Raw genomic sequence first — 18315 nt, 5'->3', positions numbered from 1 at the left:
TCGCCTAGGCCGACTAAAGCCAAATTCGCTTCACTTAATAGAGGCTGCTGCTGGTTCTCTTGATCTTCGTCTTGCTTGGTTGACGGGGACGACAACGACGTCGACGACGGAGCTACGACCGCGTCCGCTGTTGTTGTTGTTGTTGTTGTTGTCTCCGACGTTGGCGAATTTGCACTTGCTGTGCTTAAGATGTACTCGCCTGTCGAGGACAATCATAATTCTACGTTTTATTGATTGATTAAATATGCACGTATATAAATGTATCGCTTTATGATTCACTCTTCGTTCTTTTTTTTTGTTTTCTTTGCTCTTGATTTATGGATAGATGACATTTTTTTTTCTTTTCATTACTTTTGTGAGTGACACAACATACGTACGTTATTCAAATTTTTTTCTCAAGACGGAGGTTGTTTGATGGGATTCTAAAAATAAATTCATTTTATCCGCGCAAAGAACGTCGGTCGAATACAACTTCTTTGGCATAAACAATTGTTTTGCTTAAGCACTTCGCTCTGAATTCTACAAGAGACGCTGACGCGAAATTCGAGAAAAAGTTTTCAGGCGATCGGTAAAAAATCTTAAATTTACTTGCTGTTTCATCACAAAACGAAGACAAATACAAACTTTGTTCGACTTGATGTATTTAATCTTGGATCTTGCGAAACCTACGATAAAAAAAATATATATCGAAACACAATGGAGCCGATAAGTATCGGAATGGACGCCGCGCGATGCTCAATTAAGTTTTTTTTTCCTCCAGCGATAATAATAATAATAACAACGTAACGAAAATGCCGCTCTCCCTCTGAAAAATTTTTTAATTACAACGGGCGCGGAAAAGCCGCGGCCTTTTTTTCCCAAGCGTGAATCGACGCTTTCCACCAGGTGTGCGTGTGTACGTGTATGTGGGGGCGTCGAGAGAGAGAGAGAGAGAGACGTAACTAATTGAGCCTACAAAAGCAACGACGATGGGGCCTTTCCACCTGCGCCGCCCTACGACCAATCCCGCACGAGCTGTTGCCTCGATTCTCTCCTTCTTTTTTTCTCTCTCTCTCTCTCTCTCTCTCTTTCTCTCTCTATTTAAGACGCGCAACAGTCGGCTTCGACGAGTGTCGGCTCTCGAGACTTTTAGATTCCTCGATCGGCTTTTCTGTTTATTTTTTCACCGTATTCTTGTCGGGATCAAATTTTTTTTTTTTATTATTTTTTGTGGCTGCTCGTTTGAAGGGGGATTCTGTTATGTACGCGCTGGGTCTGATGAACATTTAAAGGGTATACCTTTTTTGGGTTGAGGTAATGGCGTTTCTTTCAACTTTGAACGCGAATAATTATTGTAGAGCTGAAAAAAAACTGTAAATAAAAAAGCGATTCTCGATTCACGCGAGAATGGACGAGAGGTGGAGAAAAAAAAAATCATTGAACGCGCATCCGCACTCGATGCGCAAAAATCAACAGGCCTCGACAAATAAGCAGAACGTCTGCGCCTCGATAAATGCCGCGCGACTCGTCTCCCACGAAATCTCTTCATCTCGCATTCATCGCTCGCGTCCGAAGGCTTTCAAAGTCGCATGCCTTCGTAATTCGAGAGAGAGAAAAAGAGAGAAAGAGAGCGAAAGAGAGAAAGAAACTCGTTCGGACTTGGAGGAATTATTATCTCTAATAACATCCCCCCGCGCACGGCGCCTGAATCCTCTTGTTTTTCCAGCGGCAAGTGCCCCCGGCCATCGCGATTCTCTCACGCGCATAGCAGCAGCAGGATTAGGACGAATAAGGTGTTCGTGTTTTACATTCACAGACCACTAAGTTTTCTGTGCAAACACTACCGGAGTTTTCTTTGGGGCTTTGCCATGCGCTATGCAGTTTCGGGGCTAGCGAAGGTGCGTTACGTGTTTTTACGGGGGAGTATTCAATTTTCTTTTTTTTCTCCTCTAAGGGATCCCTTCTCAAACATATCCCTGCGCTCGACAGATGCATTAGTTATTTATAACAATTATCAAACGATGAGAACGACAGCTTGAGCGTTCAACGAGAAACTGTCGAACACAGTCTGAACGTAACGTAATCATATTTAAGTCTTGGATCAATCTTTGGCAGCGGTCGCGTGATTTTTATGTTTTCTTCAAAAGGGGTTAACGCGTAAGGCAACGAGCGAGGAAAGAGAAAGAAAAAAAAAAACAAAAATCGAGAAATGCATCGGCCCGAACAAAAGTGGCAGGCGAGAGAAAGAAAAGGGTCGACAGGATGCAGTTATTATTCGGCGCGTCAGCCATTACGCGGACGGCACATGTAATTCGGGGAGCGCTGTGAAACGAGCACGATAATGGCGGCTGATAATTTGCTGGCGGCGTCTCGCTTTATCTTCGTTTCAAAATGGAGTCTCGTGCACGAAAAAAGGGTGCGGCTCGCGCGGTGTAATTACTTCTCTCTCTCTCTCTCTCTCTCTCTCCCCGAGTTGCATTTTTTTGTTGTTTCTTCTCCGAGGTTGATGAACTGTACGCGCAAGCTTTGACGCAGCGATTTTTTTGCTGTTGTTTCTTTGCTATCCCAATGTCACTACTCATTATTGCGGATGTATGTGCGCGTGCGTGTACGTGTACTTACACCGCGAGACGAGCGAAACTCATCGCGCGGTCCTCGTCGCCGTGCTTCGAGATCCGCTGAGATTCGTCCGCGGCAAAAGTTATTGGTCGATCCCTCGGGCTGGAACTTTACACGCCGACCCTTTTGGCCGTACAAAAATATCGCGCGCCTCGGTCAAAAGGCCGACGGCTTTGAACTGCGCCGTTTTTCCTCGCGCTGACAGTCCATTTCTCATATTTTCCGTCCGACGACGAGCTTTTCTTACGCGCGCCCGCGTCGGCGTTTGGCTTTCGGCTTATTGGCTTTGTTCCGCGCGCGTCGAGAACTCGTGTCTTTCGGGAAATCGTTGCAGCGGAAAACGAGAGAAAAAGAATTTGAATATCCGCTCGCGAGATGACAAATGACGTTTATTGAGATCGCGGGGGTGAAGAATTTCGATGAATTTTCCATTAATTTGCGCGTGGCGAGTTCGAAAGCGTCGATGGCTTTACGCGCCGTCGGACCTATTCGGCATTGCGATCGGAGAAAGTTGCGGGGACGATCATGAAAGTCGACGATTATTGAGATAATGTAAAAACAAAAATGACGTAGATGAAGGCATCGACAAAGCGAGAAAACGAGGAAAAATGTCTGTCGGTTCAGTTCGAACTTTCTTTACTCCTCCTCGATGAAGACTCTATCCGACCTCGACACGGCCAAATAAATGCAAAAACTATATTGGCGCGATCAATCAAGCGGCAATTAAACAAACAAATTCATCAATCCAGAGCCAATAAATCCGCGGCGTGGCGAACGCGATGGAAAGTCCGTCTCTCTTTCTCCCGCGGGCCGTCGGAAGTCCGGCGTCGATTTGTCAGCTTGTCAACGGCAGCGAAACGGTAACGATGGTGGGGAGATGCACGCCGCCGTGATTGCCGATCGTCAATCACCCGAAACGACAATTTTCTTTCCGGCGAGCTCGCGGGAAAATTCGCCTCGCGAAGGATGGAGGAGGATCCAATTGGCATCGGGATTCGAAAGTTCGCGCGTGGAGTCGCGCTTTTCCCTTTTTGCCGATCGAAATTGGTAGGCGAGCGCCTCGCAAAGCCGGGGTAACGAGGAATCTTCGACGGCTATTTGTGATGAAAGGATATTCGCGAGAGTGACTCGCGAGAACGAACGAGTGATTTACGATTCAAATTGATTTCTGCATGATGTTGCGTTCGAGGATTCGGATAAATAGCGTCAAGTGGAATTTTCAAATGCTCAATACGAACAGCAATCATTTTTTTTTTCCTAACAAAAGTCGGCTCGCTAGTAAGTCAAAGCAGTTCGTTAAAGAAAAATCCACTTTAAGGCTCTGATAATCCGAACTCACGTACAATGGGACGCCTGTTACAATTATTAAACTATACAATGCTAACGTTAATCTCTTGCCCTCTAATTCAAAATGTACCCGATCGAATGTTCCTGAAAATTCTCATGCTATTATTTACTTAATCGTACCTGAAAACTCCTTTTCTCTCCACCTCAGCCACCGTCTCAGCTGCCGTCGTGCGCACTCAAAGTATAAAATCACAGTCACCACAGAAAAAAAAGAAAGTCCTCGTTAACGCAAAACAGTCGTTTGTCCCCACAGAAACAACAACAAAAGTATGTTCGCACAGACTTTCCGGCGCACCAAAATTAACTCACGTGCAGAAGGATGTATAACCGAGGCCGATGCCGAAGTTAGAACGACTATCGCGTGTTGACGGTAAGTGTCTTGCGGCCACTGGCGTGAAGTTTCTATGAAGAGAGAGAGAGAGAGAGAGAGAGAGAGAGAGAGAGAGAGAGAGAGAGAGAGAAAGGGAGGACAATGGTGATGGTGGGGAGGCAGGACCAATCGGCGCTCTCCGGTGACGCCCACCGCGCGAGAGGGGCGCGAGCTCCGACAAGAGAGAAAGGCGGAAGATTCGAGAATGAAACATTGCGCGGGGTGGGGTACGGCCATACCGATGGGAATAATGCGAGACGAGGGTGGTGCGATTTCTCCCTCGGTCCTGGTTGTTTCGGATTGACGATCGCCATTTTCGGGGGCAGAATTCATCTGTCGAGGATTCCGAGTGAAGGCGAACTAGAATCGTGCTCCGCGAGTCTCTACGAAATCCCAAGGTAATTCAACCAAACGGAGAAGCACATCGTCGCACTCGAATCGTCGTTACAGACCCATTATAAACACAGGAATCCTTAAAAGTACTTCTAATTGTCCTCCCCGAGGCAATAAACCATCGTAACACTCGATTACTCGATCAATCATTGACGAAAAGAAGCGGCAGAAAAAAGTCAAAGCTCTAAATTGAAGCGTGCGAGCGTCGCGCACGCCTCGTCTTTTTTTACTCGATCTTTGTCGTCGGAGATGAATAGAGCCGATAGCCGTGGCTGCGGCGCGTAATTAATTGTAAATCAGCTCTCATACGTGGCGGCAACGTCCGGCGTGCATTCTCGAGATTGACTATCTAACTCTTGTCAAACGCGTCTCCACCCATATAGCGTTTGTACACACAATACGCGCGCATCTCTGATGTGTCGCCACTGCTATATATGACATTCCTCTCGTTGCGTGGGTTCGCGCGTGTATAGCTCGAAAGCTCGTCGAACAACCGAATACTCGTTGGAGAAACCTACGATTTTTTTCTCTTCGGAATACAAAGTGCGAAGATTAAATGAGCTTTCGAGGAGCCTCGTAAAAAGGATCGATGTTGTTTCACTTACCATTACTTCGCTTTACGTATGACCGGTACTACGCCAAGAGTCATAACGCCGACTGCACTCACGGCCGCGCAACGCAAGTCTGCGTAGAATTTTCAATGATCCGGGGAGCAGAACGCATCGCTGCTTTTCCTTATCTTTCCTAACGGAAATTCGGATACGCTTTCTCATTCCGCCGACAAGGAATAGACTCTCCCGTGGCGGCCCGCGCCAAAGACCATTATAATTGAAAGAGAAGGGGCAAGATAAAAGAATGATAAATAAAAGGAAGGCAATTTCGCTTTGCGCGCGCGCTCGCTCGCAGGAAAGATCCCCGACAATGGGCCACGCGCGATAAGCTCGCCCAGCTCGCGCGGCTCTGTAATTATCGCGCGCGACGCCACTGCGTTCCGATGCGAAAACCGGGGAAAAAGCACGCCCTCCGAGAGAGCCTTCCCCCATTGTTCTTCGTTCCGTTCTATTCCGGCAAACGTCTCGCGCGAGCACGTACGTTTTCGCTCTCGCGGTGGACGAACGAGAGAGGAAAAGAAATCGATTCACTCGAACACTCAAGAGTTAACGGTTTATCAAAGCCCAATGTAACCTCGATTCACCGCGCGCGGCTCGTACACGTAACGATACGAAGGTGAAAAAAAAAAAAAAAAAAAATTCGTTCTCAATTTACTCTTACACATACGTATACCGACTTCGAGACGCGACGTGGAAGGCGTTTTTCAATTCTTTTCGATTTAACACGGCACACGCAGCAGCGGTACAGGTGAATGAAAAAAAAAGTGTTCGCTCGACGATGTGTATATAGGCAAACATTTCGAATGAGATTTGTGTACAATGTCGATCGCCGTGGTTGTCGTCGTCGTCGTCGTCGTCGTCGAGTACGTTTGCTCAGGGAAAACGATATATCCAGTTGAAGCCACTGACGAGAGACGGAGGAAAAAAGGCGCGGCGTTACAGCGACAACTATGACAAACCAAACAGCGCCGTCGTTCAATTATGTCGCGGTCCAATTACCTCGAGTGTAAACACCAGCGCGGTTACCTTGCCTTTTCCGGGGTTATCCATCGATCTTTTTTACCCCTGATGCCTTGATTAGTCCTCGTCGAGGACACGGCGATCTTCTCGAATGCTGTACAATTTATGCAATCGAAGTGTCATCTAATCTAGAAAGAGTCGATGCATAATCTCAAAAGGAATGCAATTTTTTTCCACTCATCAAGCTGACGAGGGTGAAGCAACTGTAGAATCGATGTAAACAACGCGATAAGGACTGCAAAATCGCAGTACCGTTCGTAATTAAAATTTGTACGTGCGTCGAAGAAAAAAAAACAACAAAAGAAAAACATAAGAATTAACGCTCCGTTGAAACAACGAATCCGAGGCGTAAGAAAAGATATAGAGTAACAGTTATGCAGCAGTGGTAACCTGCTCGCGGAGCGAAAGGGTCAACTCACGGCGCGTATCATGGCTCGTAGCGCAAAATCATCGTTGTGACAACGGCAACAACCGAATGCCGCCTAGTCACCCACTGCACCGAAAACTCAGCGAAATGTGGGTCATTGGTCCCCGGAAGGAAGCAAGAAGTATCATGTACACACGTTGAAAATCCCGATGACTCGCGGAGCTGCGAGAGAGACAGAGCTGCCAGCTCATACTATGACTTTACTCTCTTAACCGTTTAGCTTGCACTTTTCGAACGGCGTCCGAAAGTCATGCTTAGAGGGTGGAATTTCTCTCTCTCTCTCTCTCTCTCTCTCGAGCTCCTCTTCTTTTTTCGCCTGCGAGCGCCCGACGATCAACAGTCGACGATCGGACGCTGAGCGCGACTCGCGACGGAAGAAGAGCGCCGTCCGATTTGGAGGCGCGCGCTGGCCGCGAAGTGAAATCGGCGAATTCGGCGCGGAGTTTTGTGATTCGAGGAAGAAACTCGGACGGGCGCTAATGGGAAGTGGCCCTCGGCGCCCGACGGACGACAAGGTCCCACTTGGCGCGCGCAGCCCCCGCGGGCACGCGCGAACGCCTCGTAAAGAGCAGATTCCCATCGGCGCGGCACGCCGAGCCGACACCTTTTCCAGGTTCACGCCTCCGCGCGGCCGCGGCGCTTTACGAGGCGCGCGAGCGCGATAAGGTCTACGGATTTATCGCCGCTTACCTGGCGAGCGGGCCAACAAAGGGCCACTCGGGACCAGTTTGTACTCGTACGTTGCTTCGCCGGGAGTCACGATGACCCCCTTTCCGTTCGGCGCGCGCGCTCGAACGAACGAGAAAACAAGGGAAAAGAAAGAGACGACGGATCTCGAGCGACGACCAGCGAAAGAGGATCAACTTAAAGTGCGGATTTGCCCGAAAACTACCAACCGATCTGCTCTTTCATCTACGAGGGATTGTTTTTTCCCCCGCGCCGCTCGCCGGAGATTATCCGTGTTTCCGTGTTGTATCTCAACTCCGCGCCCCACTAAATCGCTTTCGCCGACGCGGCCAATTGAATTGCGCGCAATTACCGCGATCCCCCTTTTTTCCGTTCGCCCAGTCGCGAGAATTTCCTTGCGCTCGTCCCGCCATTGTTCTTCGCTGGCTCGCGCAGGCTGTCGCCGCCTTTCTGCCACTCTCGAGGATGTTTTTCTCCTCTCCTCGCGGCAGCAGGATGCTCTCTCGAGTGGAGCTCGAGAGTCCTCGTCGCGCGAATGTCAAACGCTCGTCTTTTCCCTTTCACGAGTTTGTTTGTCTATTTGCTTCACTCGGCGCACAGCCGTCTCTTTTTCCTCTTTCAATTAGTTTGCTTTACGCCCGCAGGTGGAAATTACAACGGAAAACATCGAAAAAGAGTTCGATAGAACGACGTCCAAAGATTCTCTCTCTCTCTCTCTTTTGCTTTTCCTTTTTCACCAATAATAAAGACAAAAAGTTAACGCACGCTAAAAGATGCGCGAGAGGAGAAGGAAGCACGCGTAAATCGGCCTCGACACTATCCGCCGCTGCTGGCGACAGGTTTCTATAAGGCGAGCGAGCCAGCGCGTAAAGAGGGGCTAATGGTGCTTCAGGTGACAGGCCGACTTCTGCGCCAACCACTTCTGATACCTATCTATCCTAAATCAACAGGATTCTCGCCTTCCCCCTTCCTTTGCATGTCCTTTTTCTCTTTCAAGGCCCTTTTTGCTTCTCTCGCTCATTCTCTTGCTGCTGCTGCTGCTGCGGCTGCTACTCGACTTTTTTTTTCTCGCCCGCCACGGAATTCCTAAGGGTTGTTATGTTTTTCTTGACGAATAATTTTCGAGTTATGCTTGAGTGCTGACCGCTTTGTGGGAAGGAGTGTTTCGAATTTTTGATGCTAATGGTTTAGGAATGTTTGAATAAGTATTTTCGGAGGTTCGCTGCTCGTTAATTTTTGTTATTTTATAAGCAAGCTGAATGACATTAGGCAGGAAGAAAAATCCGGTTTTAACGATCGTCAAACGATTCTTATAATTCTTATAATTCGAAATTGTACATGAAATATTTTCACAATTGCAATCCAATCTCGGATAAATCTTTGAACGTGATTGAGGCATGTCCGTTCCAGGGAATACCAAAAGATAGCCGAAGAGTCGTTATTTTTTTCCTTCGGCCAAGAATACGTATTAATCATCTTTCCATTCAATCAGAAATGTATAACTAGCCCGAAGAAGCTCTTTCTTTCGGCGCGCGCCGTACCCATTTCAAAAATCTTTCAACGAGGCATTATGTTAGTCGGTAAAAATCTATATAGCACGAAACGTTTCGGGGAAGCTGCGTCGCCGATGACGTCGCGAAAATCCGGGTGCGGCCGTACGCGCGTGCAGGTAAGGAGGGAGAAGTCAATTTTTCATCGACGCTCAGCGACAGACGGCAACATATTATAGCAATCGGCCGCGCGGGGAAACGCGCCGTAATACGAAATTTATGTTAATGTTTTAATCCCGCCGGAAATTGAAATGTCGCGCGACGATGTCGTCGGGCTCCGATTGCGACGCCAATAGAGATTTATGATTTTAGTTTTACTCTTGAGTACCGATCAAATTGCCACTTTTCGGTTAAGTGCTATCGAGCAATTCCAATTCCGAACGAGATATTAATCTTTGATCCTCGTGAAAAGAACTTCCGGCCGAAAGTGGCTGCGAACATTTTTTATTTCGTTTCATTTATGTAAACTTATCGAGATAATAAGGGCCCGGTTCTCGGCTCAATTTTGATCAAATTCGGATCCGTTCCGTTCGATCCAGCGAATTAGTTCTCGAGTTCTCGCAAAACTAAAGTAACTCAATGTATCATCAATTTGGCACATCACATCTTAACGCTTGATATTGAACGGTAAAAGAATAATTCGAAATAAAGCAAGGAAGGAAAACGCACACGACTAAATTGAGGAAACAGATATTGCTCAAGAAAACTATCAGATTAAAATCCATCATTACAAAGTAAATCCTATTAAGTTTAATCGTTTTGGTAAGATTATCAATAGTTTTAAATGTTTCAAAATTCTAAGATATAGTTTATTCGAAAATTGCGTATCTTCTCTGCTATTAATAGTGTGATTATGCTTGTTAATACGTATCATATCAGAAATCAATCTTTTTCGTTTGTTCGCTTTCCCGTATAAAAAAATGGATATTATCAAAGTTGAAACTGAGAAGTGTTTTTTCTTAAATATATACCGGAATGGGTAACTGTTTTTCTAAAATAAAATTATCAAAATTCTTCCATAATCTTCTAAGTATCTTCGTGACTTGCAACAATAAAAGAATACACAAAGAAGAAAAAAAATAACAAACGCCTATTAACCCAGAAACTTTTATCACACCAAGCCAACAACAACAACGACGACGACGACGACGACGACGACGACGACAATGACGAATACAACAAACTAAAAGGAGAAAACGTAGCAACTAACGTAACCGATTCCCTTCGCTGGAATAGAGAAAAAAACGATCAAGAGTAGGGAAACTACTTCAGCTGCCGGAAAGAAAGTTCTCTTCGCTCTCTGGTACACGGGAATATAAAAGCGACTTTTATTAATGAAAAAAGCCGTAGCTGCCATTATTAACGAAGAAAGCCCAAAACCTGCGCGCGCTTTTGGTGGGAGTTTCAGCGGCAACCCCCGAGGGGCATGACTCGCCAGAATACGACCAACCCCTCGTGTATACATATATACCCGCAGACGTGTACGTGGCACGCAGCGCGCGCGCACGCACGCGCGCGTAAGGCACTCACGCACCATTGCTCATATCGCGTATCGCCCGCGAAGCGAGGATAAGTCTGTATCGATTTCGAATGGCGGATGGATGCCACTTTCTTTTGCTTCTTCGAGGCCGGATGGGAGCTTTTTTTTGCTCCCCGAGCCGTGCCAGAAGGAAGTTTGCTTCAGGGAGAATGATTCGAGAAAGAATTTCGGAAGGTTCTTCGTTTCTGGAGGTTTATATATATATATATATATATGTGTGTGTGTTCTCTTTTTTCACGCCCGTAATCGCTCGTGATTCCTTGTAAGCATCGCGGAAAATTGACGACCCAAGAAATACTCGGGAAAGCTCTCCCAGGGTCCCCCCTCCCCCTTCCGTGCGCTATCAAGAGTTTTACCGTTGTACAGTTTCCGCAGTTCCCCGAAAGCGAGGCGATCGCGCGCGATTTCCCGCGACGCGGCGAATGACAAACGGGAATACCGGGCGGCAGCTGCCTGCGATCGAGGAATAATGCGCACAACGCGAGAAAGACTTTCACGATCTCCAGAGACTGTCGCGATCGTATGGCTCGGGAGGTGGCCGTCGTACATTGTGACGCGGCGGCATGACACGCGCGTGGACGAAAATATTGATTCCCCGCGGCGAAGAAGTGAGAATCGCTATTCCCCCGGCCGCCTCATTTTCCTCGGCGCTTCGGCTGATACACATGTATACACCTCTTTTTTGGGCGTGGCGCTGCTGTTTCCGCGTATCGGGCGCGCGTCTCCCCTGTAATGGGATCTCATTGTTGCCGCGCGAGAACGTAATCGCGAGGATTATGCGCTCGCTTTGGTCTTCCGAATTGCTAATTTGACGAAAGCCGCGCGGAAAACAATGGACCTCTTCCTATTCCGCGCGATCTTGTCGAAATTCAAATTTTTCGCGATCCCGCGCGTACACGCTGTGGGGCAAGGAGGAAGAGGACGCGGAGGAAAAAAAAAACGAAGCTAATTGAATTCATCGTCGTCGACGGCGCACTCGCGGTTCGTTCCCAATTTCCAAAGCGAATTCACCCTTGAAGCCGTCGTGTTCGTCACGCTCGTTGCTCGTCGGAAACGACGGGATATGTATATTCCCTTTTTCGTTTTTTTTTTCGTTTTTTCCATCGGCGCCGTTATCGTCGCTCGCACCCTCGCAAGCCTTTGTGACTAATCGAGCCGGAAATTAACGCAACGCGACCGGGGATTAACGAATCGGAATGACCTTCGGCCAAAATTTTTCCTCTCTTGCGCGTGCTACGCGCGTTTCACCAAATTTTGCACTTTCTTTTTTGTTTTCTTCTCTCCTTTCTTTCTTTTATCGCGAGGGAACAAAGCGCTCGAGAGCGAAGATTGTATAATGCGCATTGTTGAAGACCGTCCGCGTTATTAGGGATACGCGGTTGAATGTAGAAGGCAAGGGAATTCAATTTATAATTTCAAAAGAAGTTGTGATCGCAAACGAACAGAGGATCGATAGAAATCAATGTGAAAAATCTGCTTGCAAAACAATGGACGATTGTTTTTGCGGGGACTCGCGCTGGGAGGGAAGCGAATATGAAAATGGGCGCGACGACGAAGCCACGATGCCATTCCCCCCGCGCGCGCGAAGCGTTCTTTCGCAAAAATGCTCATCGATCGAGAGCAGGTGCGAACGTTTCGTGGCACGACGGAATTAAAGACGAAAATTACACGTGAAATTGCTTTCTCGCAATGCGGCAACGCGTGAATTTGTTGTTTCTATTGAGCCACACCGACGCGCTTCAACGCTCCGAACATGCCACATGACGCGTGCAGCAGCTCGCCAGATGCTAGAGGTGCAGGCACGCGTGCGCTACAATTTTTTTCCCCCTGAAAAATGTATAAGAGGAAAACCGTACTTTCGCTGCCGGGGTAATTGTTTTTTTTTTCTCTTTTTTTCTTTTCTTTCTTTTTATGCAGGCCAACTTCACGGCGCGATTATAAATCGAAATGCCTCCGCGGGAGCGGAAACGCGCGTTTATGCCGCGCCTTAACGACCAACAATTTTTACAATTTCCAGATTGGTTACGCGCGAGCTTTGCCGCTAGGTCTGCAATTTCACCTTGGCGATTGCGACGCGAGGCGAGCGAAAATATTTTCTCTCGAGTGGCAGATGGGAGTTCGATGGAGCGAGTGGGAGTACGAATAAGGCCGCTGATTTTACGACGTAAACGAAGCTCATTTAGATACGAGACGAAAACTGGCCATTTTGAAAAAAAGCCAGCGAGCGTCGCAAGGAGAAGGGAACCGAGGCCTCGCGCGCGCAATTTCATCCGAGTGCTCGCTCGTTTGATTAATGGATCTTCGTCGACGAGTCGATCGATTCCACGAGGAATTTTCGTCGGCGCATGTGTATACGCGAAATAAATTGGATTATTGTTGTTGCTGTTATTTTCTCTCTCTCTCTCTCTCTCTCTCTGTTCCTTCTTTTCGAGGCGCGCAACACCTTTTACTCCATTAGCTTGATCAAAAGGTGCGAGAGAGAAATTTCTTTGGCGGGTAGCCGTGATGCGTAGCGCGCGATTTCCTGGGCCGACGACAGATTCGATCAAGCGTTCGGCCCGTCCAAGAGCGAGCTTGCGCACGAGACGAATCTCGTCGCGATGAGACGAACATTCGCAAAGACGGCGATACCAGTTGCAGAGACGCCGCGGCACCGTTCGTGCTCGGTCGTAAACGAGAAGTCTACCCCCGGCGGCGAATTCCACGAGTCAGAGGCAGTCGAAAGCGATATCCCCGAAGAAATCCAAACAATTTTCCAATTTCTCAGTGTCGATCACGTCGACCCCGAGGAAGCAATTAAATGCGCGCGGGGCTTTCGTACAGACGCGCATGGGATCGTGTGTACACACACACACACCACACACACACACACAACACCACACAGCGCGCGCGTGGGTATAAAGTGGCTGGCTTGCCCGCGAGAAAGGTCTGCGTGGCGGTGTTAACATCGTGGAGGGAGACGGATAGGCGTGTCGGTCGCCACTCCCAGCGGCCGCTCTCATTGGTTCGAGATCCACGCGTGCGTCGGCCGAGGGCTCGCGCTCTCGGGTTCCTCCGCGGGGCCCCCGAGACACTTGGCTCCGGAGACGCGCTCGCGCTCTCGAGGATATCGAGAAGAAAGCCCAATTACGAGCGACGAGGCGAGTCGTCGATCGCACGGCACGCAGCAGCGAGCGGCAACGAGTCAAAAGTCGACGCGACGCATTGTTCGCTCTTCCGTTCTATCGGGACCGGCTGGTACGCTTTGTACCCGTTCATTTGCATTTATTGGTATTCCTCGTGCCCCACACAGCGGCATGCATACATTGTACCATGCGACTCCGCCGACCGTGAGCATATTCATTTTCATGTTCTTCGGATCGATGTAATCTTGTTAATGCTTGTATTCACCTTGTCGTTATATCCCTTTGCCGTGCAAGAAAAAAAGAATAAAAACAACGAATAAAATAAAAAAGTAATCGCGTTTGACGGGAAAAGTAGGTTTTGTTATTTCAATTCCCTCGCGGCGGAACGATCGCTACGAAAGCGAGGTAAATACACATTTTGAAATTCCAAATTGGATTTTTTTTTTGTGAGCGCGCGCCGCTCTTAAAGTCCCATATTCTACGAAGAGAGAATCATTACAATGCAAGAACGAAGAAGAAGAAGATGTCGATATACGTATGAAAAAAGAAAAAGATCGACTCACCGGTTTCCAGATCGACGGTGTAAAGGGATTCCAGCCCACGGGTCCTCCTCCTTGGGGCGGCTCTTCCTTAATTTTCGGCTCCTTCGGAACAAGCCAAAAGAAAGCGAGGATAGAGAGAGAGAGAGAGAGAGAGAGAGAGAGAGAGAGGAGAGAGAGAGAGAGAGAGAGAGAGAGAGAGAGAGAGGAGAGAGAGAGAGAGAGAGAGAGAGAGAGAGAGAGAGAGAGAGAGGCTTCTTCGAGAATTTAGAGGCAAATGTAGACGTCCAGGGCACAATGCGCGGCGCGCGCGCAACAATGAGCGCGCGAGAGAAGGCAGTCACGAAGCGATTTTCGCGCGATGACGCGCGCGCTCGTCGCATTGTTGCGAGCGCACAAACGGATGAAATCCTCGAGAGCCATTCGACGACACGCCGCGCTGGCGCATTGTCACGTTTTTTCTTCGCGTCTCTCGGCTCCCCCCACATGCGTGTACGAAATTTTCGTAGCGCGCAATGCCCGTCGCCCATGTGCTCGTGGACGGGGCGAACGGGATTGCGCTCGGCGTAACGACGCATACCGCGGGGATAGCAAGGCGCTCGTGGACCGGCGGATCTCGCGGCGTCGCCCTTGCCCGCGTAACGTTTACGGCTCAATCTCGCGAATCGCATCGGACGGTCCGTTAGCGTGATTTCATCGGCGCGACTCGAAAAATGACATGTCACGGGCGCCCGAATTCGACTCACACAGTCGGGCGCGCAAGGCAGGCGCGTCGATGCGCACTCCTCTCGAGCTTCGAGGATTAGGCCGCGGCGGCCACAACGATAAACGTGTCTTTGTTGCGCGACCCGGGCCACATAAGAGAAGTCGAGCTCTCGAAATCGCCCGCCGCGAAAAATCCGAGAGACGGACATGACGAGGCTTATATAAGGCCTGGGCGGCTGACTTGGTCGCCGCGTGGGAATCCACGCGGAATGGCGGAAGGTCGGGTCGATCTCATAGAGACGTCAGCGCGGAGAATGCCGGCCGCGGCCGTGCGCGAGTCGAAAAAGGAGCGCTCCTCAAAATGGCCGCCTCAAGATGGAAAACGCAATCAAGGCTGGTGCCAGGCGCGCGCGCAACGTTTGAGAATGAGTTTAATGAAAACAGCATTGTGCGCACGGGGCCCCCCACGTCGCGGGATCATTAATCACTCGGCCTGATAGCGGCGGCGGCAGCAGCAGCAGCAGCAGCAGCGCCCTTTACAAACCTCGCCCGCGGCTCTTGCTGCATGATGTATCGTCGAGTGCTGTACGCGCAACTCTGTATGTGTGTGTGTGTGTGTTGTTTGCGAGATGCGCGCGCGCACATGAATTATGAATGCCGAAAATCGAACCGCTGCTCTCGCGTGATTACGAAACCCGAGGGCGGAGGCAATGATTTTCCGAAGAGACGGCGCTTTTGCAGCGACGCTGATAATGCAATTCCTTTGGTTTGTCGAGTGCTGACGAGCTTTGACTTCTTTCTCGAATAGATGGCGCGAATCGCGGCTCGTCACCACACACACACACACGCACACACACGGCGTTAATCGAAGCTCGGAACCTGCGATTACGTCGCAGCACGTGCGCGTGAAATCTAGAGCACGTTTCGCGCGATCGATGGAACGCCGAATAAAGGCCTATATCGTTGGTCGCGCGCCTCGCGAATCTGAAAAATGACGCGCTACAACGTCGAACGGCGATCCTCTTCAATTTCCAAAGGGGCGCACGCGCGCTTACGCGAGGCCGCAAAGTGAAGAAGAAGGGAACGAAAATTGATATTTCGAATATGTATTCCCCCGCGCGCGGGACCGCGCCATCCATCAAGCTTTCTTGAGCAAATGAACTGTGCGCGCGGCCAAGACGCCATATTTCATGCCGGGGCGAAACAATCGTGGCGTGGAAGAAAAAAAAAAAGGACGAGAGAAAAAAGTAGGGACGCCGCGGCTCGTTTCCATTTTCAATTTCCAGGGCCATTAATGCGCCCCCCCCCCCCCCGGGCCCCTGATGCTCCGATCTCTATTCGCGCGGCTGAACCAATGGCGCTCGCGGCCGCACATCTATCATTTTCAGGAGGCGTTCCCGCGTCATCGGCAACCGGCGCACGCAGGGACCACTACGCCGCGCGCCGCACTCTCTTCGAGCTTGCCTATCCGTTGACTAGGGGCTAGGGCGCGAGCTTGCGACCCAGTGAAGCTTCGCGAGCTCGTAAGAGGGGGGAAAAAAACATTCGATGAGCGAATATGAATAACGTACGCCACCGCGGACGTTGCGTCGTGTCTCCCGAAAAGAAAAAGATAATAAATAAATAAAGAAAGAAAAAACCAGCAAATCGAAATGGATCGCGTATTATGAGAAAGAGGGATCGTCGAGCTTTCACGTCATGCGTATACTCCTACATATATATATATATACTTATATAGGTATACACATTGATGCGCGCGGAGCTGGCGTGCATCTAAGGAATCTTTGTCTGTTCTCGATGCGGCCTCATCACAAAGGAGAAGGCGAGCGCGCGCGAGAGATAGACATCGAACTACCGAAGGCCAAAAGGGGGAGAGAGAGAGAGAGAAGAGTCTGTGCGATGTGATGGGCGACCCGCCCAGGACGTCCCTGCAACGTCATCCTCGTCGGCGCGAGAGAGCCTGGTATGCGTATTATACAAGATACGCCGACGATGGGATGGTACTTATGTCTTTCATCTCGACGCAACGCACAGAATACCCTTCGATTGTTTTTTTTCGCCCTTCTTCTTGCTTCTCTCTCTCGTATTTCGTTCATTTCGTTTTATTTAAATCGAATTTCTCGTAAATAATCTTCGACGCGGGAGCAAATTCACGGACGTCGTTTACTCGCACGAGCGGATTCTCCTTGATTACCCGTTCCTAGCCTCGCGTTTTCATAGGTAACATTGCGGGCTCGAGAACACGGCGGACTCTTCAGAGTCGCGGCGAAGCGCGAGGCGCAATCGCGCGGCGGCGATACAAGATGAAACGTGACAGCGATGCCACGCCACACGACGCGCGAGTGTGCAAGTAAGAGAGAGAGAGAGAGAGAGAGAGAGAGAGAGAGAGAGAGAGAGAGAGAAAGAGAGATGTCTCGAACGAGATAACCCCTCCGTTTTGTTCGATGCGTATACCTGCCCGCGGCTGCTGATAATGATCGGCCGATTTCGGTGGATCGCTTATATTGTGACTCGATTATGATGAATCGCGCGCGGATTGTGCCTGGACATTGTTTTCGAATATCGCTTCTTTGCTGTTAGTGTCTGTGTGCGAGCCTCTGCGAGAGCGCAGGAATTAGACCGTGCTCCGGTCGATTCCTATTGTAATGTTAAATAGTAAGCGATGTACCGATGCGATGACTTGTTGCCGATTAATCGACTTGTATCGGGTTGTGCTTCGAATACGTGGATACGGTATGCTATTTTTAAATTGAACATATGCAAATTCCACGTACAATTTACAATCGAGAAAAATCGGCTCTTGCCATCGAGTAGATTAGACAGAAAGTAATTGTACATCTCCCGCGATGAACGCAATTTTTATCCACGAAAATCTGCTCATCACAGCTTTTTCGCATACGTGTGCGAGTATCTCTCAAAAGTTAGTCAGACATCAGTGGATCAAAATCTTCCACATCGGATATCCATCTATGAATTTTTTTTAATTACGATTTGCCATTCATATAGTAATACATACACGTTAAACTTCCGCGGAAAATCAAAGTGAAATATTTGACTACGCGATTCGTCGCGATAAAACGAAAAAAAAAGCAACGACAATAGAATGTTCATACCTTCTCGTCAGCATGGTTGATGGCTTGTAAAGCTTTGAGCTTCTCAAGGTCGTCCTCGGACTCTTTTTTCGAAGTGGAGGCTGAGTTTTTCGCGGGATCGACAAGTGTGAAACCCAGGTCGACGTCCTGTTTCCACAGCACCTCGATCAAATCCATGTCCTGCGAACAAAAAAAGCAAAAAAAAAAAAAACGGAAAAACGTTATCGTTCAGTTAGAAAGTGAGACTCGACGCTTTTGTCGTCGTCGTCGTCGTCGTCAATCGCCGTTCATTCCGTGCACTCTGTATACAC

General features: G+C 48.9%; 1 protein-coding gene across 3 annotated transcripts in view; it reads right to left on the bottom strand.

Moving 5' to 3' along the window:
• Positions 1-56: 56 nt before the first annotated feature.
• Positions 57-18315, bottom strand: part of LOC131669944 (endoplasmic reticulum membrane sensor NFE2L1-like) — a 46807-nt gene continuing 28548 nt past the window's right edge. For all 3 annotated transcript variants that reach the window (XM_058945173.1, XM_058945174.1, XM_058945172.1), the window contains 3 exons: positions 18026-18184; positions 14232-14312; positions 57-199 (listed from right to left, as the gene is read on the bottom strand). In XM_058945173.1, coding sequence (XP_058801156.1) covers positions 185-199; positions 14232-14312; positions 18026-18184 — 255 coding nt within the window. In that variant the 3' untranslated portion in view covers positions 57-184. The remainder of the gene's footprint in view (positions 200-14231; positions 14313-18025; positions 18185-18315) is intronic.

Source organism: Phymastichus coffea, unplaced genomic scaffold (genome assembly GCF_024137745.1).
Source record: "Phymastichus coffea isolate CEN01 unplaced genomic scaffold, Cenicafe_Pcof_1.1 PCOF00098, whole genome shotgun sequence".
Taxonomy (NCBI): domain Eukaryota; kingdom Metazoa; phylum Arthropoda; class Insecta; order Hymenoptera; family Eulophidae; genus Phymastichus; species Phymastichus coffea.
This window is presented reverse-complemented; position numbering and strand designations above follow the sequence as displayed.